We start from the raw sequence: 26,871 nt of genomic DNA on the forward strand, positions 1-26,871 counted from the left end.
TCGGACTGGCGTAGCGGGCCGTCTCGGCATCAACACCGATTCTCTGAGCCGCCGTGGGCTCGGAGAATCCCGGCCCAAAATTGCCCATAGTATCTGACACTTTATTGAACAAAATAAAAATTTTCTTTTCATCATTCTTCAATCCCAGGCTTGCCAAATCACCCTGACTATATAAATATTTTTTTCACCCACCAATCTTAGAGACGCCCTTTCAAAATATTCCATTGTTGTACAGATTCCCATGTTTCCCTTCATGACTTTTATTTCAGTGTTTGAAACATAGCACGATCACTGTTGAAATAATTCCAGAAACCTGCAAGGTAGCTGTGACAACCTTCATGAGATCCACGGGGATGACCTGATTGATCCCCCCACCAAGGGGCTCATGGAATACAAGCTCCCCTGCTGTTGGGTGGAGACCTAGCAGCTGGGGCTCATAGAATTAACCCTTAATGGCCATCCCGGATTGGGACCGGCATGATTAGTAGTCCTGATTGGGACCTATGTGCCGAATGCCACGCTATGGCCCACTCTTTTGGTTATCAATAGTAAAAGTAAAGTCACCATAGTAGTCCCAGATGACCATAGGCTGCTTTCGCATTTGAGGGGGAGCTGACTGGTGGTGATTTAACCTGAGGATCGCCACACCTCAGGCAAGCGACAAGGTTGAGCCTTCATGAATAACCTTAACCGGTATAGGAATTGAACCCACTCTGCTGGTCTCGCTCTGCATCACGAACCAGCTGTCCAGCCAACTCAGCTGAAATAAGTTGGAAAATAGGATTTAAAAAAACTACAATTATTCACTGGATGAATATGATTTTGATTATAATCTGTTCAGTTCTGAGCTGGGGACCTTTCTCCTTCTGCCTATAGGCTGTGTGGAACGTAAAGTGCATTTTCCCATCTATTTTCTTTTAGTTCAGAGAAACTTGGATTTAATTATCTCATTTGCATGTTATGATGGATAATGATCAATTCTATAAGTCGTTCGAAACATGGATTCCTATGCTTTACTGTCATTTGTGTTTCTTGACAAATGTTGGCCGAGATTCTCCGAGCCCGTGCCAGGAAATTTCCGTCACGCTACTCCGACGCCGGCGACACGGGAATCGGCGCCAGTCGCACGCGGTCGACGTGCCCCCGTGGCGATTCTCCATGATCGACCCGCCGAGTTCCGCCGGCGTGGTTCCAACCTGGTTCCACCTGGCGGGAGCTCGGACCCACGGCCGCGCTGGCCGTCCTGGTAGGGGGGCAGGGGGGATCAGACTTCGGGGGGGCCTCCACGACGGCCTGGCCCGTGATCTGGGAGGGGAGGCCCACCTTCTTCCGCGCCGAGCTGCGGTGTTGCTATGCCATGTTGCACGCCGCCGGCGTGGATACGGCCACCACGCGCATGCGCCGGTGTGGAAGCAGCCACCATGTACACGGGCCGGTGCGGAAATAGCCGCCGCACACATGCGCGGACCTGCGCCAGCGGTGCAGGGCCACGTATTGGCGCCGGATCTGCGTGCAGCACTCTGGCACCGTGCTGGCCCCCTGTGGACCACTGAATCGCTGGGCCAAGAGGCCCGTTGACACCGGCGTGAAACATTCCGGTGTTGATGCCGGCGTCAACACTTAGCCTGGATTTTGGAGAATACCGGCCGTTGTCTTTGCAATATTGTTAATTTAGTAATAATAAGTGAGAGTTCAGAGCCTGGGAAATTTAATATTATATTTTGTGATGAATGTGTCGCATTAATCTCCTTTACAGAGTTCATTTTACAAAGGATCATTCCCTTTCTCAGTTCCTATCATGGCTGAGTGCAGCTGAAGCAAAGGAATTCAAACCTGGCATGAGGCCCCTGTTGTTGACTTTAAATCACCTGACTTGGTGTCTTGTTTCCATGGCTGCAGAGCAGGAAGTTTAGAAACTGTGCAGCAATGTTTGTGCCTTGTGGAATCAGGGCTGCCACTTATTCTGCCGTCTGGCTGGCAAGAATGGGGAGCTGAGTTCCACAGAATACTCGCTACTCTGCGTGTGTCTAAACTTTGCCCGAACTGATGAAGTGGCTTCAAATGGATTTCTCTGGAATATCTTACGTGAGAATGAGCTGAGGCAGAGAATCAACATGTAGTTGATCTAGGACCCAAACAGCACTGATCATCTGCCTCTCTTGATTGCTGGCTGTGCCTCCCTATGTACATCTGACCCAAGATGTCCATGCAGAAGCACCTGACAGTCACAGACTGCCACAACCGTTCAGTAAGTGCTCTGGGATATCATTTGGCTCGAAGGGAATTCCTGACCGGCTTTGATGGTAAGAATGCGAAGCGGGATACTGCTGCAATCTCAATATTTCAAATCTCTCCTCTCACCGATTACTGTAAAGGAAAGAAAGCACTTGCATTTATTCAGTGCCTTTCGCAAAGCCACTCTGAAGCGTCACTTTTGTAATTTGAACAAATTTGGTAATCAAACTGAACACAGTGAAGTTCCAAAATCGTAACAAGGTGAATGACTAGTTCATCACCTTTTGCTTGAGAGATATTAGTCAGGACAGTAACCAGGCTCTTTGAATACTGCCATGCATTCCTTGCAGCAACCTGAACTTGTAAAAGTGGCCTAACATCCAAAATTGAGCCTCTCCAAGAGTACAGTATTCCTTAATGCATTGGGAGCTTCAAACTGGAGCCTTGATCATCAGAAACAGTGAAAAGTTTCCTATCCACTTGGCCAAGATGACAATTGGGATTTTAAAAAAATTCTCTATTATTTCAGATTATACGGCCACTTACAGTAAATTCCAAGTGCGTCTTGGATTGAGTTGGCACTTCATGTCACCCACTGCTTATCCTCTCTCCCCCTGTTTACTACCTCATCCCCCATTTCTCATTTATTTTGTCACATAGTAAAGCAGAGAGAAAGACAATGAATTGTAAGGGTCCTTCCTATTTGTTCTTGTTTATTCTCTGTTTATTCCCTTTTTTCCCGTTTAGTTATTTTTGCCGTTACATTTTTGATGCATGGATAATTTATGGACATGTGTCTTTAAGGCAGCCTTAATTCAAGCAGTGGTCTGTGCCTTTACTTCCAACAGGAGACTCCAGAGGGCTGTGCTGTTTTAAATTGGTGATTGCAGATTGGCGAGTGTCAGTGATGTCTCGGTTTGATTGATTTGACTGATGGCCAATTAATTGGCCCATAAAGACTGTGCTCTGCTCGGTAACAGGTGGTGATTGGATCTGATCCCACTGGAATGTTTTCAGAGTCACGAGATTCCAGTTTGCTTTCACTTTTGATTCTGCAGCTTGGATGAAGGGATCTAACTAACTCACTACAAAAAACATCCAGCTAAACATCTCCATAAGGTCACACTGAGGGATGACTCTTTTTCCAGCAAGCCTGGGTTCTCTTGTGATTGCAAAGACCTGGGGCAGAATTTTCCCCTACCCGGCGGGGCGGGGGGTCCCGGCGCCGAGGAGTGGTGTTAACAACTCTGGCGTCGGGCCGCCCCAAAGGTGCGGAATCCTCCGCACCTTCATGTGCTAGGCCGGCTCCAGAGTGGTTTGCGCCGCGCCGGCCAGCGGGGAAGGAGCTTGGCGCCATGCCAATTGGTGCCGAAGGGCCTCCACTGGCTGGTGTGAGTTGGTGCATGCGCAGGAGCGCCAGTGTGTGCTGGCGTCATTGCAGCGCATGCGCAGAGGGGTTCGTCTCCGCACCGGCAATGGCGGACCGCTACAGCCGCTGCTGTGGAAGAATAGAATGCCCCACGGCACAGGCCCGCCGGCGGATTGGTGGGCACCGATCGTAGGCCAGGCCACAGTGGGGGCACCTCCCAGGGCCAGATCCTCACACGCCCCCCCAGTACTCCTGAGGCCGCCCGCGCAGCCAGGTCCCGCCGGCAAATACCTGGTGTAACATATGCTGGCGGGACTGGTCAAAAATGGGTGGCCACTCGGCCCATCGCGGGCTGGAGAATCGCCGGGGGGGGGGCGCTGCCAGCGGGTGCCAATCGGTGCGGCTTGATTCCCGCCCCCGCCAAATCCCCGGCGCCGGAGAATTTGGCAGCCGGCGGGGCCGGGATTTATGCTGCCCCCCCCCCCCGGCGATTCTCCGACCCGGCGGGGGGTCAGAGAATCCCTCCCCTGAAGCCAAACCACAAGCTGAAAGCAAGATTTGATATGAAATAGAGTGTCTCGACAGAAAGATATAGACCTGAATAGTGAAGGCTCAGTTTGATAAGCACTAAAGTGTCTCTTCAGAAAGGCTAATGCCTGTAAGTGCTGCATTTTCTAACCAAGGGGACCCTGAATTAATGATTCTGGAAGGAAAACCATCATCAGCTGTAAACCAGAGGCTTTGATCAACCAGCGTGCTGTGAGGAAAGCGTGCTAAAGAACCATCATTTGAAGCAAAGACTTTTATCTTTTGATCTTCATCCTTATTGTTTCCACCCCTCTGTGCTTGAATTTGAATTTAACTTATTGTCACGTGTACTGAGGTACAGTGAAAATTATTGTTCTGCATACAATAAGTCCGGATCGTTCCATACATGAAAAAACATAGGACATCCATAAATACAGGGTGTAAATACATGGGCACAGGCATCGAGTGAGCATATCAAGGTGCAGTACTATTCAGTAGAGAAGATGTGTGAAGAGATCAGTTCAGTCCATAAGAGGGTCATTCAAGTGTCTTGTAACGCGGGGAAGAAGTTGTTTTTGAATCTGTTGGTGCGTGTTCTCAGACTTTTGTATCTCCTGCTCAATAGAAGAAGTTAGAAGACAGAATAACCCTGGTGGGAGGGGTCTTTGATTATGGTGCCCACTTTGCCAAGACAGCGGGAGGTGTAGACAGAGTCAATGGATGGGAGGTGGTTTTGTGTGATGGACTGGGCTGTGTTCACGACTCTGTAGTTTCTTCTGGTCTTGGGCCGTGCAGTTGCCATACCAGGCTGTGACGCAGCCAGATAGGATGCTTTCTATGGTGCATCTGTAAAAACTGTGTGTGTGGGTAGAGGCTGGGACAGTTAAAGGGGGTAGTAGGTGTTAGCTTCTTGTTATCCAGTTGTATTTACTGCATATTTCATGATAGTTCTTGGTATAAATAAACAGTAATTGTGTTTTAACTCACAAATCTGGTGACTGTAATTATTGGGCAGCCAAGGGCCAAAGATTTGAGTATTTATTGGTGGATTCACTTGTGTTGTGACTCCGGGCACACGGGGCTGGAACTGACCGCGTACCTGCCCAGGATGTCGAAACAGAATCCTGACATTGTCCTTGCCAAGTCACATTCCCAGATTATCCAAGCAATCAAAGGGAATACTTGCTGTGGATATGTGGCTCAGGAAGGAAAAAGAAAGGCAAGCAGAGTGTCAACTTCCATCAGACAGATAGAAGATTGTGGGCTGAATCTCCAATGCCAGAACTAAAGTTTGCCTAATAGCTGCTACTCCATCACAGAACTGAAGTGTGAGGTTATTCATTTTGGAAGCAAAAACAGGAAGGCAGATTACTACCTGAATGGTTGTAAATTGGGAGAGGGGTGTGCGCAGCGGTACCCGGGTGTCCTTGTGCACCATTCGCTGAAGGTAAGCATGCAGGTGCAGCAGGCGGTAATGAAGGCTAATGGTATGTTGGCCTTCATTGCAAGAGGTTTTGAGTATAGAAGCAGGAAGGTGTTGCTGAAATTGTACAGTGCCTTGGTGAGGCCACGGAGTATAGTGTATAGTTTTGGTCTCCTTCTCTGAGGAAGGATGTTCTCACTCTCGAGGGAGTGCAGCAAAGGTTTAGCAGACTGATTCCAGGGATGGCGGGACTGTCATACGAGGAGAGATTGACTAGGTTGGGATTGTTCTCGCTGGAGTTCAGAAGAATGAGGGGGGATCTCATAGAGGTTTATAAAATTCCAGCAGAACTAGACGGGGTAGATGCAGGGAAGATGTTACCAATGATAGGTGTGTCCATAACATGGGGTCACAGCCTGAGGATTCAGGGTAAACCATTTCGGACAGAGATAAGGAGACACTTCTTCACACAAAGAGTGGTGAGCCTGTGGAATTCATTACCACAGGAAGTAGTTGATGCTAAAACTTTGAATATATTCAAGAGGCGGCTAGATATAGCACTTGGGAAGAATGGGATCAAAGGCTAAGGGGAGAAAGCAGGATTAGGCTATTGGGTTGGATGATCAGCCATGTTCGAAGGGCCAAAAGGCCTCCTCCTGCTCCTATCTTCCATGTATCTATGAAGTGCTACTTCATTGTTGAAGATTACCTTTCAGAAGAGGTGTAATTTCTCCCAGCGTTACAGACGGAGATTAAGCAGAAATGGATGAGATGTCCCTGAAAGGTGAAATCAAACAGACTGAAGAGATTTTATTACCTGGGCCTATTCTGTAGAGCCGTTGCCCACGTGTTATGTTTGAAGTTATTTTACTCTGTTGTTGGCCTGTATCTCTGAAGGCTTTCCTTATCAATCTCAGATGGGTTAGTTGGCAGGTGTGAAAACTGGCATCAGGGAAAGATTTGGCCCCCTATCCAGCTTCACCACTTCATGCCCCTAGTACAGTATAAATTTGACTCTATTTCCAGTTCTCTAGCTTTGACTCAGAGTTATCCAGACTCAAATAGTCATCCAGACTTAAATAATTGGCTCCCTTCTCTCTCCGCATGCTGTCAGACCTGCTGGCATTGTCCAATATTTTTTAAATCCTAGTTCACAAATAAATCTAGCAAAAAGTAAATCATAAAATTCCCCTTGCCTGGCATTTTCACCCACTCCCCCCACCCCAAAAATAACAACAGCTGTACAATTATGATGGGCAGCGCATTGGAACTTTTTTTTAACAAGACTATTCAATGGACTGTCAGTAAACCAATTGAAATCAACAATTTATTGAGGTAGAAGTGTAAATAATCCTATCTCCTCACATCTCAATCAAATAAAGTCAATTTGTTGTAGATTCCTGACAGCACAGGACTTTATCACAATGTTTGTGCAAAGACTATCAGGTAGCAACTGTTTGTTTTCCCAGTGTTTACTCCCTTCTGCTCTGGGAAACAAAATGCTTAGCAGCAGGATTATTATCAAAGATCTGCAGGTTAGGTGGATTGCCATGTTAAATTGCACCTTAGTGTCCAAAGATGAGCAGGTTAACTGGGGAGTGGGCCGAGGTAGGGTGCTCTTTCAGTGGGTTGGGGCAGACTTGATGGGCCAAATGGGCCCATTTGCACTGTAGGGACTCTATGGATCCTAATCATTCCATTGAGGTCCATTTATTGTGAGCCTCTGCTGCACATACCAGGTAGAGGGCGATATGAGAAAGAATAAGAGAACACTGCCACCCACACAAGATGTCATATTGATACTCAGCGCCACGGCACTCCTAGACAAGTAGTCCTTCATTAGTCACTGGCTGTCCTAACCCAATTACCTTCATCTACTTGACCCTTAGGATATGCTGTTCCCAGAAAGCAGTGGATTCACCAGCATGGATCTTGTCCGAACATAGATAACGGTGATAGAGATTCGGCAACTGATTTGCATCGCTCCCATTTTTATTCTTTATTGGCAGAAATATTAAAAATTAGAGTTTACTTATTCAGGAGCAAAATCAGAAAGTGCTTTTCCACAATGAGGATAAATCGGAAACTCTCGTCCTCAGGAGGTTGTGGGTGCTGGGTGTCAATTGGAGCTTTCCAGATCAAGACCGTTAGCTATTTGTAAGGGAAGTGCATCAAAGGAAAAGACATATTGTTGGACAAATGGAATTAGTGTACAGTGTACAGTCTAACCATCACCTGAATGAATGGTGGAACATGAGGGGCTGAATGGCCTGTTCCCGTTCCTAGGTAAAACTCTGAGTATGGGATACGTAGTACTCCAGGAGGCACAAAGAGGAAGACTTAAGGAGATTTATTCTGAACTTAAAATGAAAGCAGCACCCATGGCGTACAATGCAAGAGATCCAGCCCGGGACAAACGGAACTCCCCTTCCGGGTCTGGGATGGGATTTAAAGGGCTCAGGAAATAGTCCAAGTTGGGCGGGCTTCTGTCCGTAACTATGGGAATTCATACTCTACGTACCCGTGGGGAAATCGATAAGTGATTCCCCATGATCCTCATGAGGGTTATCAGATACCCCCGCCCCACAGGCCAAATCCTCCCTCTCACTCTTGTGTCCACCATTAGCAGAACCTGACTCGGGGGCGTGAAGTGGGGGGGCGGGGGACTGTCGCCTCCTAACTGAGCATCGAGGGGCCACTGATGGGAACCCTTCCTTGATGTTGATTTCTGACTGCAGGTCAGTCACCTCAGTCTCCATTTCTGACCCCGAAACTTCGTCCTCCTAGGGGATGACTCTTTAGTTTAACATTGCAACAATCCCCTGCCTGGAGGTAATTTCAAAGGACGTTGAGGGTGTCACCCTGCCTGGAGTAGTTTCCGCAGTAGAGGATTTCCTGCTCCTGAGATGATCCATGTGTCCATGTGTTTTTTTTTAAAACAGTCCTCTCCCTGGTCTTGACCTTGGGCACAGGTACACAAGAACTTTACCAGGCCCTTCATGGTTTCAATTATTTTAATCTTCCAGCACCATGACAGAGAAATTCCGGCAGTCATTTTGTACCCATGGGATACCCGAGGTCCTCGTGTACCACAATGGGACCCCCTTCATCAGTGGAGAATTCCAGGTGTTCGCAAAGTCTAATGGGATGAAACACATCTGTGCGATGCCATACCACCTATCTTTTAACGGTCTGGCCGAATGGGCGGTCCAAGTGTTTAAAAGTGGCATGACCTTGTATGATACGGGGCCAGCCTCTTCCACTACAACTCCCAGGATCCATCTCCGAAATTGCGAACATAGACAGTATCTCCCAGCCTGATGGTCCTGTTGCGTCATTGGGTAAGGTAGGTTTTTCTTTTCTGCGACTCTTACTTTGACTTCACTTCCCCATCAAAGTTTGGAAACAATAGACTGAGTCTGGTCCTGAGGCGCCGGCCTGTCAGCAATTCCGCTGGTGCAAGCCCCGTTGAGATGTGTGGCGTGATCCTATAATTGAAGAGGAACCAAGTCAATTTGGTGTCGAGTGAGCCAATGGTCTGTTTCTTCATGCCACTTTTAAACACTTGGACCGCCCGTTCGGCCAGACCGTTAAAAGATAGTTGGTATGACGTCACTCAAATGTGTTTCATCCCATTAGACTTTGCAAACACCTGGAATTCTCCAATGATGAAGGGGGTCCCATTGTGGTACACGACGACCTTGGGTATCCCATGGGTACAAAATGACTGCCGGAGTTTCTCTGTCATGGTGCTGGAAGATTAAAATCATTGAAACCATGAAGGGCCTGGTAAAGTCCTTGTGTACCTGTGCCCAAGGTCTCCTCACGGATCAAAAGGATTACCTTTGGTCGGTCATCACCTTCTGTGCCATTCACACAAACTGGGGCCAAAGCTCCACACTGGCATCATAAGGCTCATGTTTCTTAAATAGTGACAAATCCAGAGTTGTTGCTTTTTTTTTAAAGCAGGGCTGTCTAGAACTCCATCCTTGCTCTTCATCACCAGTGTAGTAATCCAGGAGACACAAAGAGGAAGGTTTAAACAGATTTATTCTGAACTCAAAAGTAAAGCTGCACCATGTACAACACAAGTGTCTCCCCCCCACCCCACCCCGAACTAATGGAAGACCTAGTCCGGATATCGGACGGCAGTTAAAAGGCTCTTTAACGAATCCCAGCTGGACAGGCCTTTGCCTGTTACCATGGGAACTCGTATTCCACGAACCTCACAGGGAGATCGATAAGTGATTCCCCGTAGTCCTCATGAGGGCTGTCACAACACATGTAATAATTGTACCAAGTTTGTTCAGTGAGCACTTTCTCTCTTGCAGACGGTGTTATTAAATGGTGGGATTTGGAAACTGGACAACTGAGCTTCTCAGTTTTTGAGCACACTGGTATGATCACTCAGTTCTTGTACTGGGCTGAACCCAAGCTCCTTCTCTCAGCGTCGAATGATGGGACTATTGTGGTGTGGACTGTCGGTGCCACAGTGTTTGACCGGATTATGGTAAGTGCTGTATCTTGGGATTTTCTCTTTCGTCCTCAGAACTTTTCCATTGCTGTCATTATGGTGTTTATTCTGCATTGCCAAGAAGTTGACACAAGTGTACAATGACGAAAAATTTAAATTCTAAAGACCACTATTAAAAATAAGGAAGTTAAGAATAAGAGGAAAACTTTTGAAGTGCAGTCATTGTTTTAATGTAGGAAATACAGCACTCAGTATAATCCCCAAAGGAAGCCTCGGAGTGCAATGTGTTCCTTCTTCTGGGTCTGAAGCACTGGGTTCAATTCCCACTCGAGGACTTGATGGCCAAGGACTGTGCATTTATAAAGTAGCCAAATAGGTTGAGTATCAACCTTTAAATCCTTGCCAAGCATCAATGGCAGGTGGTAAGGGTGGCAGAGATACCTGGTCAGCCGTGCGATGGAAAGAAATTAGAGTCTCAACCAGCACTATCCATAGCTCCAGGATGCAACATTTATGTAAAAGTGAACGTTACCCCAGCAACCTAGACTCCTTGGGGCCTCAGTTGGTTGGACAGCCGGTGTGGATCAGATTGGTGCCAACAGCACAGAGTTTAATTCCACTTCTGGTTGGGTTGAATTCAGGACCTGCCTCCTTGCCCGACCTGTGGTGGATCGTGGCGCTGTGGGTCAGACTTGACTTGGGGAAGCAAACTCAAGATGAAGCAGGAATCCCTCCGAACAGCACTGTCATAATGTCCAGATAACCTGCTTTAGTGAAACTGGTTGAGGGATAAGCCAGGATATCAAGGGAAACTCTTGTATGTAGTTTCAAATACTGCCACAGGATCTTTCATTCCTATCTTCAGGGAGCAGAGAGGGCCTCAGTTCAACATCACTTTTGACTGATGGCATCTCCAACAATGGAGTCCCTCAGCATTTCAGGCTGGATTACAAACTCAGGTCTCATGGGTGGAGCTTACACCCAAAGTCATCTGCCTCAGAAATGAGTCACAGTGATACCTGCATGTCTAGTAATAAATAATTTAATTGGTGCATTGGTATACTGAATTAAGAAAGAAAGGGAGAACTTGTAATACTTTTAGCACCTTTCATATCGCAGGATGTTACAGTCAATGAATGATTTTAGGATTGCAGTCACTATTGCTATGCAGGAAAAAAACACTGATTGCGCAGTGAGAACTCACAAACAGCAAATGAATGAGTAGTTTAAAGGTGCAGTATTTGCTTCTGTTCATTTTGCCTTTTGCTTCCAGTTGAATACATCTATATTTTGCATGGCGATCAATCACCGGAGGCATCAGCTCATCTGTGGAGTCAAAAAGCAGCTCAGAGTCTTTACTTTGGATGACAAGAAGGAATCTGGTCATGTGTTAGATGTGGGCAAGAGTTTCACTGATCGCAGACATAAGGACATTGTGTCGGCTGTAGTCTGCCTTGATACACGGATATACTCTGCTGGGTGAGTACCCATGCAACAAAGAGAGATGAAGACAATTAGGCTTTTGTGGCACATATTGTCATTATATTGAAAAGATTTGAAGTAATAATGTGGCTAAATGTACAGAAAGAGAGTAAAGTATAAAGCAGAGTCTGATAAAAACGTGCTATAAAGTATACCATCTCCCCTCACAGTGAGACTTGCCACTTAACAAACTCAGAAAACCTAAGCACAGCTTAATGTGGCGCGAACAATTATAGTCAAAGACGAGAGACAAGTTCAATCGAGGCTTTATTGCTGTGTGATGCTATTCCTCCGGCTGCAACTGAAGACTAGAGTCTGAGTGACTCACACGCATATTTATACACAAGCTCCCTGTGGGCGGAGCTAGCCGGCAGGGGCTTACCGGAGGAACCTGTATTACAGGTACAGCCATACATCCCCCTACTGCAAGTATGCATATCTACAGTGGTTAGGGGAGAATCCCGGCCATGAATCAGGAGCAGGAGTAGGCCCCTCGAGCCTGCTCCGCCATTCAATAAGATCATGGCGATCTGATTATAACCTCAGCTCTACATTCCTACTTACCATTGATAAACTTTCACCCCACTTTGCTTATCAGGAATCTATCTACTTCTGCCTTAAAAATATTCAAAGGCTCTGCTTCTCATAGATTATCATAGAATTTACAGTGCAGAAGGAGGCCATTCGGCCCATCGAGTCTGCACCAGCTCTTGAAAGAGCACCCTACCCAAGGTCAACACCTCCACCCTATCCCCATAACCCAGTAACCCCACCCAACACTAAGGGCAATTTTGGACACTAAGGGTAATTTATCATGGCCAATCCACCTAACCTGCACATCTTTGTGACTGTGGGAGGAAACCGGAGCACCCGGAGGAAACCCACGCACACACGGGGAGGATGTGCAGACTCCGCACAGACAGTGACCCAAGCCGGAATCGAACCTGGGACCCTGGAGCTGTGAAGCGATTGTGCTATCCACAATGCTACCGTTCTGTCATCTTTTAATTAGCAATTCCCAAACTCACTTTCTTTCAGACCAATGTTCACTTTGTTAACTTTACGCATTTAAATATCTATTGAAATGCTTACTATCTGTCTCTACATTTCTAGCTAACTTTACCTTGTATTCTAATTTTTCCCTCCTTGGTAATTTTTTTAGTAATTTGTTGCTGTTTTTTGTGTCCAATCTAATCTTCTGACCTGTCATCTATTTTTGTACAATTTAATGCTTTTTCTTTAAAGTTGATACCAGTGGCGGCACGGCAGCACAGTGGTTAGCACTGTTGCTTCACAGCACCAGGATCCCAGGTTCAATTCCATCTTGGGTCACTGTCAGTGCGGAGTCTGCACGTTCCCCCCTTGTCAGCGTGGGTTTCCTCCGGGTACTCTGGTCTCCTCCCACAAGTCCCGAAAGACGTGCTTGTTAGGTGAATTGAACATTCTGAATTCTCCCTCCGTGTACCCGAACAGACGGCGGAATATGGCGACTAGGGGCTTTTCACAGTAACTTCATTGCAGGGTTAATGTAAGCCTACTTGTGACAATAATAAAGATCATTATTATACTACTTTGAACTTTTTATGTTAATCACGGATGGAATGTATTTATTCTGAAAAATCTCCTTAAATGTCTGCCAATGCATCTCTACTGACCCAACTGTTAACCTAATTTTCCAGTTCACTTTAGCTAGCTCTGCTTTCACGCCTTCAAAATTACCCTTCTTAAGTTTAAAATATGAGTATAGGTCATTATTATTTTTGATCAACATTTTGATGGTTTTGACGCTGTTCTCTGCATCACCATTTGTCTATGGATTGTATGGTCCAACCAATCGACCACACCTAAAAATCAGAGGATATCTGCACTCTTGGGCTGCGAAAATTCTTGAAGTGTCTTGGTTTTTTTTGGACTCTACCATTATCCATTTCTGGTGGATGATGTGACCTAAAAAATTAATGGTGGTCTTCTCAAAGCACTTTTAAAGCCTCCCAGACACCATGATCATGTTCGCCTTGAGTAGCATCATGGATGAAACAATACCCATGTGGCAATGATGCCTCCATTGCCTTCGAGGATGTTGGATGTGGTGGATTGAAAGGTTTCTGGTGCCAAGGACCTACAGAAAGGAAGATTATTGAAACAAAGTGACCAAAAGGAGTCATAAATGAAGTTAAAATCCTTGGTTCTATGTCAAAGGGGATCTACCAAAACCTAGTGTTAGCATCCACCTTTGTAAAAAAGGGCACTTGTGCACAATTTTGCCAAATTGTCATCAATAGAGGACATTAGGTGCATATCCATTTGAACAAGTTAATTTAGCTGCAACAGGTCAACATCGAGCATGATTTCACCGCCAGGTTCTGGAACCATCACTAATCCTGAGCACCACTATGTCGGCACTGTAACAGGAGAAATAACTCATTGATGCAGCATCTTGTCATGTTGCTATTTGTCCTTTCGATGTGGCACCCTGCTACGAGTAACGAAACAAACTGATTTGGCATCTAGGAGTAGAGTTTTCCCAGAAAACGTACTCCTAAACTCCTCTGTTGTCATGTATTACTTCTTCCACCCTTTGTACGTGACCAAAGCCTCAACATGTTGTCCTGCTGAGCATTGCTGATTCGGCAGAACGCAGAGTTCCATTAATTTATTGCTTTTATAGTTTAGGGTCATAGTGGCCTGGCCTTTCACTTTGAAGTCAGTGCTTCCTGGACCCTATGGCTTTATTTTTGACATCAGGATCTCCACATTATTAAACCAGTGTTAGTGTCTGAAAAGACCATGACGGAGGCCCCCTTGTCCCACTTAAATTCTGTTCAGGAACCTTTGATATCCAGCTCAGCAGAACAGAACTGCTTATTGGGGTCTTTCATGTCCCCCAAGAACTCTTCATCCTGAAATTCTCTATTTTTCACTGACTGTATTTCAGAAAAAAACTGGCTCTTTCACTCTTTCTTTAAACTGTGCTTTAAATCTGCAGAATCATTAAAAATATCCAGTCAATCTCCAATAAAGGCATTCGGCTCCCTCTGCTGGGTACGTTCTGTTACAATGCTGTGTTTCAGAGCCGCATGGGAAACATTTAAAAATAGGTAGCAGGGTTCTTCCCTCCCCTTTGGCAGCTTTTTTGTAGGGTTTTTCAGTGGGCGGGGCTCCAAATTTTGGGCCCACATATTGGGTCGATCCCTCCCTAGCCCTGATCCCGAATTGCATCCCGAGTCTGCTGTCGCAACTCTATTTGCAGCTCTCATGCCAAATCACCTTTTGGATTGTAAGAGATTCATCAGCAGGTCGTTGATCCCACTGACCATGAATTGAGGCAATTGTTATAACATCATTACTGGAGGAATCAATGGAGTTGCCCAGCCACTGGCTCCTCTGGTTGAACTTACTCTTTCTAAAATTACATGATTTTAGTGCTAAAATACTTATCAAAGGCCTTGCTTGCTTCGCTGCTTTGTCGGCCCAGGACCTCATCAGCTATGTCTCCCACTGCATATTAAAGTTTTTCCATGTAAGCATGAGGTTGTCCAGTATCCTTTGAACTGTCTCTACCAAAACTGTCCCATCTTTGTCCTGTTGCTGATCCTCGATGTGTTGGAAAGGCTGTGGGTGGGGTACTGACTGGTCAGTAGCTATTGACATTGTGCGTGTCTCACTGTCCCCTCACTTTGCTACTTTTCCATTTCGATCTTCTGAAGTCAATCTATTCCAGGCCTTCATTCGTGGATCACCAGTCTGTGGCCTCAGTTTCTGAGGCCTCAAGCTCTGTCACAATGTTTTATAGAGTTTTAGCTTAGTCCACAAGTGACTTCATAGAATTTACAGTGCAGGAGGCCATTCGGCCCATCGAATCTGCACCGGCTCTTGGAAAGAGCACCCTACCCAAGCCCACACCCCCAATCCCCCGTAACCCATTAACCCTACCCAACACTAAGGGCAATTTTGGACACTAAGGGCAATTTAGCATGGCCAATCCACCTAACCGGCACATCTTTGGGCTGTGGGAGGAAACTGGAGCACCCAGAGATAACCCACTCACACACGGGGGGCGTAATTCTCCGCAAGGTCCGACGCCGTCGTGAAACCCGGAGAGGTTTACGACGGCGTTGGAGGCCGCTCCTCGCCCCCTATTCTCCCCCACCCCGGGGGGCTAGGAGGGACGTGCCGTAAATCTCGGCCGTGGGGCCTTGTCGCTGGAGTCAAGGCCCGGCGCACCGAGAATGACGCGGCCGGCGCGCCTAATGACGTCAGCCGCGCATGCGCGGGATGGCCCGCTCCAACCCGCGCATGCGCGGTTGCCGTCTTCCCCTCCGCTGCCCCGCAAGATGTGGCGGTTTGATCTTGCGGGGTGGAAGAGGGGAAAGAGTGCGTCCCTTTGAGACGCCGGCCCGACGATCGGTGGGCACCGATCGCAGGCCAGTCCCCTCCCGAGCACGGTCGTGGTGCTCACTCCCCTCTCCACCCCCCACAAGCCACAAACCAGCTTCTGGCACCATGTTCACGCCGGCAGCGACCAGGTGTGGTTGCCGCCGACGTGAACCGGTCGGGAACGGCAGGCCACTCGTCAGAGAATCGCGGGTCGCCGTGAAAAACGGCGGCCCGCGATTCTCCGAGCGGCGTTTGGCAAAACGCGACATGCTATTTTGGGGGGGGTTGGGAGAATCGCGGGGGGTGCCAGAGCGGCCCTCCCACGATTCCCCCACCCGGCGTGGGAGCGGAGAATCGCGCCCAGGAAGAACGTGCAGACTCCACACAGTGACCCAAGCCCGGAACTGAACCTGGGGCTCTGGAGCTGTGAAGCAATTGAGATAGGTGGCATAGTTTTTCTAAAACATCTTATGTACAATCTTTACCTGGCTTCATGATTTAAGGGGCACAGTCCATTCTTTTGGAGTCCCTTGGTCATGTGACCCCTGATGCCACTGTTACACCACTGATATCATTATGGTCTCGTTGACATAACCATCAAGCAATTGCTCTACAAACAGCACAGAACTAACAGCAGAGGCTTAATAATAATAATCTTTATTATTGTCACAAGTGGGCTTATATTAACACTGCAATGAAGTTACTGTGAAAATCCCCTAGTTGCCACACTATAGCGCCTGTTCAGTTACGCAGAGGGAGAATTCAGAATGTCCAATTAACCTAACAAGCACATCTTTCAGGACTTTTGGGAGGAAACCGGAGCACCCGGAAGAAACCCACGCAGACACAGTGAGAACATGCATTCAGCATCTCATTTACCTGAGATTCAGCACAGACAGTAACCCAAGCCGGGAATCGAACCTGGCGCTGTGGAGCAACTGTGCTAACCACTGTGCTACCGTGCCACCCATCTTAAGTGTGAAGATATATTGAGATAATCATAGTGAAATGGAACTCTGAGAGGAGGCAAAGGAAGTTAATAGATAACATGTTAAAAACACTTAAAGCAGGCGCAATAAAAAAAAGAACTTAAAAAACAAATTTTAATCGCATCTTTTCACCAGGGTTAATCTGCTTGAAGTGTTGAGAATGTTAAAATGAATGTTAAAATAAAATACAGAGAAGCGAATTCCTCTGGCGGAGGAGTCAGGAACAATGGAACATATTCTTCAAGTACAGCTCTTGGCCATTCTGGATTGACGTGATGAAGCACTCTTTCACAAATAGGTCCGTGGAAAGTTGTTGCAAACTCCCACAAAAGATTATGGGTGGCCGGGTTCAGTGGGAACTTTTAATCCTGAGACAATAGATTTTTGATAGGGCAGAATATTGAGTGAGTTGGAGAAAAACACGTAAATGGAGGAAAGGCCCAGATCATCTCATCTGATTGAATGGCAGAATGGGATAGTAAGACTGAATGGCCTCCTCCTGTTCCTGTGCTACAGAGCTAAAAAGAAGCTGGGGGGGGGGGGGGAGCTGAAAGAGGTACTCAGACTGGGGTGGATATCTCAAATAAAAGTGTTTATTTTCACTCTTGGACTGACAAATATTTCCGCTCCCCTTGTTTGACCAGGTACGACAAGAAACTCATCATCTATAACACCAGCTCATATCCGAATAGCAAAACCCTACAGGTTGTCAACTGTAACCACAATGCTCATGATGCAGGAATCACAAATCTGATGATTGTCCGAGAATACGAGAGCACGAGGTAAAAGCTGCAGTGAAATCTTTCTGACGAGTATGGCAGAGGGTGCCTCCAGATTCTAAATATATAGGGCGGGATTCTCTGACCCCCCCGCTGGGTCGGAGAATCGCCGGGGGGGTGTGAATCCCACCCCAACGCCGGCTGCCGAATTCTCCGGCGCCAGGGTTTTGGCGGGGGCAGGAATTGCGCCGTGCTAGTCGGCGGCCGCTAGCATTGCCCCCCCCCCCCCCCAGCGATTCTCTGGCCCGCGATGGGCCGAGCGGCCGCCCGTTTTCGGCCGGTTCTGCCGGCATAAATCGAATCAGGTCCGTACCGGCAGGACTTGGCTCTATGGGGGGGGGGGGGGGGGGGGGGGGCATGGTGGCCTGACCCTCGATCGGGGCCCACCAATCCGTGGGCAGGCCTGTGCGATGGGGGCACTCTTTCCCTCCGCGCCGGCTATTGTCAACCTCCGCCATGGCCGACGCGGAGAAGAACCTCCCTGCACATTGCACATGCGCTGGAATGACGGCAGCACACGATGGCGCTCCCGTGCATGCGCCAAATCGCGGCAGCCGGTGGAGGCCCTTCGGCGTCAGTTGGCACGGCGCCAGCCTAGCCCCTGAAGGTGCAGAGGATTCTGAACCTTCCGGGCGGCCCGACGCCGGAGTGGTTTAGGCCACCCCTCGGCACCAGTATGGCCCGCCCCGCCAGGTAGGGGAGAATCCCACCCATAATTTTTGGAATGCCTTACAAAACAGACACTTGGATCCAGAAACTTGGCTGTGCAGTGCCTGATTTTCTCGTGCTAAATCACATTCCAAGTCTCTACTATGACAGGCAAGGAGCACATAATCATAAAAGAGCCAAAGTGCCCATCCACATCTTAGTAAAGGCCATATAATAAGTGTTCAATGTTCAATATTTACTTATAGATGAGAAAAAAGATACTCCATAGAGAACTTACCATAAATTGTGTACGGTGGCTCAGTGATTAGCACTGCTCCTCACAGCACCAAGGACCAGGGTTCAATTCCAGCCTTTGGTAACTGTGTTGAGTCTGCACTTTCTCCCAGTGTCTGCGTGGGTTTCCTTCGGGTGCTCCGATTTCCTCCCACAGTCCAAAGATGTGCAGGTTAAGTGGATTGGCCAAGCTAAATTGTCCCTTTGTGTCCAAAGGTTAGGTGGGGTTACTGGGTTACAGGGATAGGCTGGGGGAGTGGGCCGAGGTAAAGTGTTCTTTCAGAGGGTAGGTACAAACTCAATGGACTGAATGGCCTCCTTCTGCACTGGAGGGATTCTATGATTCTCAATCATGGAAAATTTTAAGAACGGCAAAGTTTCAGCTCCCACCATATGAAGAGACAACAGGCAAACATCCCACCGAGCCCCACAGCTATTTAACTCTCCAACAAGCGTGAATTGGCTGGATATGAGATTTCTGCCCCTCACTTGGGAGGAAGTCCCACCTCTGAGAGCTGACAATCAATCGGATTGGCTGGCAGTTCTCTCATCCCTCTAGCACCAGAAACTGTAGTGGACAGGACTGGGACTGCAAGCAGTCCCCTTGTTCAAACTATGGGGAATCTACGATCAAGTCACTGTGGGGCTCTCCGTGTGGGAAGGGGATGTGATGCCCAGAGGAGCAGTCAAAGGGGGCTGTGGGCATTGGTAGAGAAGTCGGTGGGGTGAGGGAGCCCCCCCACAGGGGTTGGACTTGTTGGATGGGAGCGCTCGATGATAAAAGCTGGCTGCTGATGGAGCTGCTCCCACCCAACCACTTCCCCCTTCCAGCTGAGGTCTGCACATAGTTCATTTCCAGGCTACCCTCCTGTCCCTGAGCTCCTCCTGCCAGGCTGAGAATTGAGGCTAGGCAGGAAATGGCTCTGAAGTGGTTAATAGTTGGCCACTTAAAGTCCTCAATTGATGCAAGGGTGGGCGGGAAAGCCTAGGTCAGGGTGGGTGGGAACCCGGTTGAAAGGCCATCTGAGAAGTTTTATGATCATCCCCCCATCAGGTACAAAACCCACCAGCGGGGAATGTAAAATTCTGCGTGCGAAGGATCAAGTGTAGACAACACTTACTTGACTCTGACAATCATCGATTGAGGACAACAAACTTGTCTCTCAAACAAATACTTCATGGTCTCTGGGTCGGCATTCTGGAATTCCCTCACTATTACCCCATGGATTGCAGAAGTTTAAGAAAGTTCACCAGCATAAGAATGGGCACACGTCATACCTGCCTTGTCAGAAGTACCCATTTCCCAAAAACTTTTTAAAAATTTGGAGGAAGGAAGACGGTTGATTGAGGTGAGAATTTCCATCAGGTTATTAGTATGCTGGAAGGGATGATGTTATTTGGATTAACCTTACAATATTGCCCACAGAGATATTAGCCTTCAATTTTGACAAACTCTCACCCTCAACCCTATCCAGGCTGATGACCGGCTCCTTTGATAAAAGTGTGAAGGTCTGGTCGCAGGATGGACAGCTGATCATGAAGCTCCCTCACTTCGCCAGGTTTATAAGCAGCCTCTGCTTTGTGCCCTGTGTGAATTCTGTCTGGATCTGCTGTGGCGTCCTGGCTCCGTCCATCTTTGATCCAAGCTCAGGAGAAATGGTGAGTGCCCTCATTACCCCCCCCCCCCCCCCCCCCCCCCCCTCCCCCCACAACCCACCCCCACCATTGAAATAATTCAGGGACTTGGCGGACAATTTCCTAGGATGGGGCTACCACGGTTTATTTTATTTAGCAACTATTACTCCTCTCGGGCTGCAGGAGCATGCTCCCACTGGGTTGTCAGAGACCATCCAATCCTCTCTCAACAGTCGAGGCAGTGTATCTAAGCAAGGTATTCAACTGTGGCAGCATTACAACCAAACCTCATACATCCTTCCTTCAATGTCCACATTCAGGAAGAAAGAAAAATCTTGCATTTATATAGCACCCTGCTGAAAGGGTGCAGAGGACATTTCCCAGGATGTTGCATGGGCTGGAGTGTTTTAGCTATGAAGAGAGATTGGATAGACTGGGTTGTTGCCCTTAGAGCAAAGGAAACTGAGGGGGAACATGATTGAGATGAATAAAATTATGAGGGGCATAGATTGAGTAGACCGGAAGATACTTTTCCCCTTGGTGGATTGATCAATGACCAGATGGACTTAAGGTAAGGGGCAGGAGATTTAGAGGGGATGTGAAGAAAAGCTCTTTCACGCAGAGGGAGGTGGGAGTCTGGAACTCACTGCCTGAAAGGGTGGAGGCAGGGACCCTCATAACATTTAAGAAGTATTTAGATGTGCACTTGTGATGCCAAGACATACAAGGCAAGTGCTGGACAATGGGATTAGAATGGTTAAGTGATTGTTTTTGACCGCGCAGACACGATGGGCTGAAGGGCTTTTTCTATGCTGCGGAGCTCTAGGACTCTATGACTCTTTGAAATCCTTATGACATCCAAAAATAATTTCATAATTAATTAAGTGGTTTGATGCAGTTGTTATGCAGTTAAATGAATCAGCCAATTTTGCCAGACACAGGGGAGAACTTCCAACACTCTTCTTTGATATAGTGCCACAGAATCTTTAACAGGCAGACAGAGCTCAGTTTAACATCTCATCCAAAAGACAGCACCTCCAACAGTGCAGTACTTCCTCAGTACAGCACTGAAGAGGCTGCCTATATCAGGAGTGGAATTCGAACAAAATCCATTCAATTGATTTGACGTTTCAACTGGGTTATCAGCACTCCAGGATTATCCAAGAATGTAAGACTAATCTCTGCTGGGGCCAACAAGGGAGAAAAACCATAGGAAGCATTAAAGGGATACAGCCGGAATTCTCCGGTGATTATGATTCTCTTTTCCTGCTGGGAGCGCACCCCTGCCCACAGGTTTCCTGACAACGTGGGGTGATTACAATGGGAAACCCCATTGACAAGTGGCGGGAAAAGAGAAAATGGCCACCAGCAAATGGTGTGCGGCCGCAATGCATACGCATGTAGGACCGGAGAATCCTGCCCTATTTTTCTCATTTTCAATGATGGTGGGGGGAGGGATGCCAAGTGGCTGAATGACCAATGGTGAGAAGGTAATGTTGGAGCAGGGACATGAGATCATGCCATGAAACCACCAAGAATACGAGCAACCAGATTTGAAACCCTACCTTTCAATGGGGCTAGTAATATACCAGGGAGGCTGACATTTGAACTCAATTTACCCATGGCCACACTAATAGTTCAGTCTCAGAGCCACTAGCCTGTCTGGCTCAGTACCATCCTAAATGGTGCCCTTAGCTATTGGGTTTCTCAAGGAAGTCTGATACCATTCACAGTTCCTGTGTCAAAATCATGATCAATTTTGAGGTAAAGCGATTTTAATACTTGGATGTGTGAGTTACTCATATAAAAAAAAATATATTTCATCGGATGTGAGCATTGCTGGTTATGGCAGCTATTGTTGTCCATCCCTAATTGTCCTCGAGAAGGTGGTAGTGAACCACATTCTCGAACCGCTGTAGTCTCTGTGGTCTAGGTACACTCACAGTACTGTCAGGTAGGGTGTTCCAGGACTTTTACCCAGTGACAGTGAAGGAATCGTGATATATTTCCAAGTCAGTATTGCATGTGTATTGCAGGTGGTGGTGTTCCCATACATCTGCTATCTTTGTCCTTCTAAATGGTAGAGGTCATGGATCTGGAAGGTGCTGTCGAACGAAGCTTGGCAAGTTGCTGCAGTACATCCTTTAAATAGTGCACACTGCTGTCACTGTGCATCAGAGCCAGAGGGAGTGAATGCTGAAAGTGTTGTGTTATGTGATTTGGAATAACACAAGCTGCCACTTGATGCAGTTTTGAGTAAAAGATGCTCCAGACTTTGAAGTGAGTTCAATGTGTTTTATTGAACTATTAGCACCTCTCAATGAGTTCGACTCTCTGCTAATCCCAATGTCGTAACTCAGTCTAACTGAACCAGCCTTGTTCTAAGCAGAGTGGAGAATCGGCACCATTGTTGCCAGTGTGGTTGGCGCGACGCCGGTCGCAGGCTGCTCCACGTGGCCAGCCCGCCGATTCTCTGTCCCGAATGATAAGAAAAGAGCCGAGTCCCGCCGGCGGCGTTGTAACCTGCTCTGGGCCCGCGGGACCTCGGCATGTAAGGGTCGGGTGTGTGGCCTTTTGGGGGGGAAGGGGGTGTCCGACCCGGGAGGGGCCTCCGATGTGGCTGGGGGCCTCCTTTTCCATGCGCCGGCCCTTGTAGTCCTGAGCCATGTTGCGTCGGGGCCAGCGCGTTGAAGGAGGCCACTGCACATGCGCGCGTTGGCACCGGTGCCACTGCGATGTCCTCATTGGAGCCAGTGCAACTGCGCATGCGCGGATCCCACGGCGCAATGTTCACGCCGGGATCTGTAGCTGGAGCGGTGCGAATCGCTCCAGCGCCATGCTGGCCCCATGTTGGGGCCAAAATTAGTCTTGGGAGCGGCCCATTCACGCCATCGTTAAAGCGACGGCGTTTACGACGGCATGGACACTCTGCCACAGGTTGGGAGAATCCCGTCCAGGTTACGATTCAGTGGACAAATATTAAAGTCTGCTTTTGGGTGTGTTTGGCAGGGTGCTTCTCGGTGGCTGCAGCGCAGAGAATCATCCCGCTATTCACTGGCACATTGGTGTTTGTTTTAGCCTCGGGTTGTTTCTCCCCGCCAAGGTCACAGTTTAATCTAGTTCCTGTTGGCGTGTTGATCTCGTCAGCAGGAATGGTTCCTTGCAGATCAGGGCATCATTTTGAACGGCAGCCCTGCCCTTTCGGCACCTCATCCCTCTGCTTTATGGGCATCTCCTTTACCTCAGAGCGAGTCAGGTGACTTGCAATCGGCCCCGACGAAGCCCGATTTGGGGCTGTCCCAGAATTCACCCGACACGGCAATGCGGTCGCTGAATTGAACCCTCAGTCTGGGAGATAGAACAGAATAGTTGATAGAGAATCAGCCTCCTGTCCTTATTTGTTTCACAATTCCTTAACAGTGAAGGACAATCCTCAAAGGAGAAAAAGATGATCAGAGGATTAGATAGGGTGGACAGTGAGAGCCTTTTTCCTCGGATGATGATGTCAGGCACGAGGGGTCATAGCTTTAAATTGAGGGGAGACAGATACAGGACAGATGTCAGAGGTAGGTTCTTTACCCAGAGAGTAGTAAGGACGTGGAATGCCCTGCCTGCAACAGTAGTGGACTCGCCAACACTAAGGGCATTCAAATGGTCATTGGATAGACATATGGATGATAAGGGAATAGTGTAGATGGGCTTTAGAGTAGTTTCACACGTCGGGGCAACATTGAGGGCCGAAGGGCCTGTACTGCGCTGTAATGTTCTATGTTCTATTTGCACATAACTGGAGACCTTCATCCTTCTTATAGTTTTAGTGAATCTACTCTTCAGCCTTTCCAAAAACGTAATACTGCCACCGCTGCCCACCACTACTCCATTGTTTCCTTTGCTAACTACCTTTCCGTATGACAGCAGCCAGATCATATTGCTAGAAGATGTCTGTCTCCTCTTTAGCTCGATCCCTGATTATTATCCCACATTTATTTTCCAGGTTTCGGAGTCTGTCGAAACTTTCCAATCATACCGGACTGGACAACCGTTGCATCAACTGCTTTGTATCCCAGAAACCAATCATGTGATAGGTAAGGACTTACATCATCAAACTTCCTTCAATTATTTTGCCAGCGATGCTTCCTTGTTCTTCTGAAAGGGGTAAGAACTGTCTTCTTGAATATTTTCCAGGGGACTGATTCTCAAAATAACCTTTTGTAGGGTCAGAATATTAGGGTACAGTGAGGTAAATTTCTTCCTCTCTCTACCTGCAGTTCTTGGTGCTGGCACTGAAGGCTGGCTTAACTCCCCACTGTGTTTCAGGCTGAAAGTAAATCTACTCACAGGGGCCCAGATTTCAGCCCCATGATATTAAATTTAATTCAGGGACCTCATCTCCACCCAAAACTGGCAGGAAAATAATATCTGGTGGGCAGGACGTCATGAAAACTCATGTGTCAAAAAACCAAAAGTCAACACCAAAGTAAGGCTCCACAGACCTGGAGGTGGAAACATGACATCCACCCCCCTCCTCCCCCCACCAGCCCTGCTCCCATATTATTCAGCCCAGGGCCTCAGTTTAACTGAGAGGCAGTGCCTCCAACAATGACGCACTCTCCTGATTCTTCAGGAGTGTCAGCCTGGATTACATGCTCATGTCCTGCAGTGAAACATAAAACTGGAAACCAGAAATGAAACTGTTGCTACAACTGATTCAAGCTCGTCCAGAAAGAAAAGATTATCTTCATTAAAAAATACGTAATTAAAAAAATAGATAAAAGAAGATGCACTCTCTTGGTTGGTATATTCTTTATGCATGAATTATATGTTGACACAGATCAGAAAAACCCTGGGCGTGATTCTCCGACCCCCATGCCGGGTGGGAGAATCGCGGGAGTGCCGGGCGATTCCCACCACGCGTCCTGGCACCCGCACGCGATTCTCCCACCCCCCCCCCCCCCAAAATGGCGTGCCGCGTTTTACGACAGGCCGCTCGGAGAATTGCCGCTCGCTGTTTCTAACGGTCGAGCGGCGATTCTCCGGCCCGGATGGGCCGAGCGGCCTGCCCAATACGACCCCTGTTCACGCCGGCGCCAACCACATCTGGTTGCTGCCGGCGTGAACAGTGCGCGAACGCTGCGTGTGCAGCCTGTGGGGGAGGAGTTACGATCGAGCACCAGGTGGGTGCTCAGTGGGGGTCTGGCCCGCGATCGGTGCCCACCGATTGGCGGGCCGGCGTCTCTAAAAGACGCACTATTTTCCCTCCGCCGCCCCGCAAGATCAATGCTCCATGTCTTGCGGGGCACCCGCGGGGAGGACGGCAACCGCGCATGCGCAGGTGACGTAATTTAAGCGCCACCGAGCGCGTCATTTAGGCGGTGCCGCTTTGACGTGGACGCCACGGCCCGGCGCGCAAAATTGACACGGCGCCGCTCCTAGCCGCCTGGGGGTGGAAGAATAGGGGGCGAGGAGCAGCCTCCGACGCCGGAGTGGAACATTCCGGTTTTCACTCCGGCATCGGCACTTAGTCAGGGCCGGCTCAAGGCACCGGCAACTCGGGCAGTCGCCCGGGGCGCCATGTGCTAGGGGGCGCCAGAGACTCGGGTCCCGCGCATGCGCAGTTGGGCCGGTGCCAACCAGCGCATGCGCGGTGGCCGCTCTCCCCCAGGGCGCCCCCCCCCGATCCGCCCCCCCCCCCGGTCCGCCCCCCCACCCCCCCCTCGGTCCGCTCCCCCCGCCCCCCCCCTCGGTCCCCCCCGCCCACCCCGCGAGTCCGCCCCCCCGTGGGTCCGCGCCCCCCCCCGCGGGTCCGCCCCCACCCTGCCCACCCCCCTCTCGGGTCCGCCCACCCCCGCCCACCCCCCTCTCGGGTCCGCACACCCCCGCCCACCCCTCTCTCGGGTCCGCCCCCCCCTCGGGTCCGCCCCCCCCCCGCCCCCCCCCCGCCCCCCCCAGGCCCCGCCCCCCCCAGGCCCCCCCCAGGCCCCGCCCCCCCAGGCCCCCCCCCCAGGCCCCCCCCCAGGCCCCCCCCCAGCCCCCCCCCCCAGGCCCCCCCCAGGCCCCCCCCCCCCCAAGGGCGCCGAAGTTCAGCTTGCCCGGGGCGCCAGCAACCCTAGGGCCGGCGCTGCACTTAGTCTCCCGTTGGGAGAATCGTTCCCCCTAAGTGCCCTCATTGATCGGTGCCAATGTGGTGCTACATTTGACCTCAGAGCATCAGGACTTGGGTGATGAAAAATGAAGCAGGAAAAGCTCCCGGATCCCAGTCTTTGTGGGAGGCCATTGCCAAAAAGTGGGCTGATATGACTATCGGGGTGGACAGGGTCTGGCACTGGCCAGTATTCCATTGGCCTGTGAAACTGACTGTCTGGCAACATATCTGAAGAACCATTGCTTCCGTGAGGTACTGGTGGGCTGCCTTTTTTCCTTCTCCTCCTGCGAAACAGTATTCTTGTAATGAGTCAATATCCTGAGAGTGAGAGATGGGTACGAAGGAAACTGGGAAATTACATTCTAATCTTTGCATTTCTTTCCATGGCAGGTTTCAGCAGACAGCATAGAGACGTGACGGTGTGGAAGTACAACAAGATGGGCTGTATCACAATGTTACGAAGCAGGCAGCCCGCCGAGTGCCTGGCTTACAGTGA

The 26,871-nt window shown here is 49.0% G+C and overlaps 1 protein-coding gene across 1 annotated transcript in view; it reads left to right on the forward strand.

The window, feature by feature from the left end:
* The first annotated feature begins 1,927 nt into the window (after positions 1–1,927).
* The window catches only part of LOC119965065, a 111,987-nt gene continuing 87,043 nt past the window's right edge, over positions 1,928–26,871 (forward strand). The window contains exons 1-7 of the mRNA XM_038795317.1: positions 1,928–2,303; positions 9,887–10,065; positions 11,303–11,508; positions 17,522–17,659; positions 20,074–20,257; positions 24,228–24,318; positions 26,766–26,867. Of these exons, the coding sequence (XP_038651245.1) occupies positions 2,201–2,303; positions 9,887–10,065; positions 11,303–11,508; positions 17,522–17,659; positions 20,074–20,257; positions 24,228–24,318; positions 26,766–26,867 (1,003 nt within the window). The 5' untranslated portion in view covers positions 1,928–2,200. The remainder of the gene's footprint in view (positions 2,304–9,886; positions 10,066–11,302; positions 11,509–17,521; positions 17,660–20,073; positions 20,258–24,227; positions 24,319–26,765; positions 26,868–26,871) is intronic.

The sequence above is a fragment of the Scyliorhinus canicula genome, chromosome 4 (genome assembly GCF_902713615.1).
Source record: "Scyliorhinus canicula chromosome 4, sScyCan1.1, whole genome shotgun sequence".
Taxonomy (NCBI): Eukaryota; Metazoa; Chordata; class Chondrichthyes; order Carcharhiniformes; family Scyliorhinidae; genus Scyliorhinus; species Scyliorhinus canicula.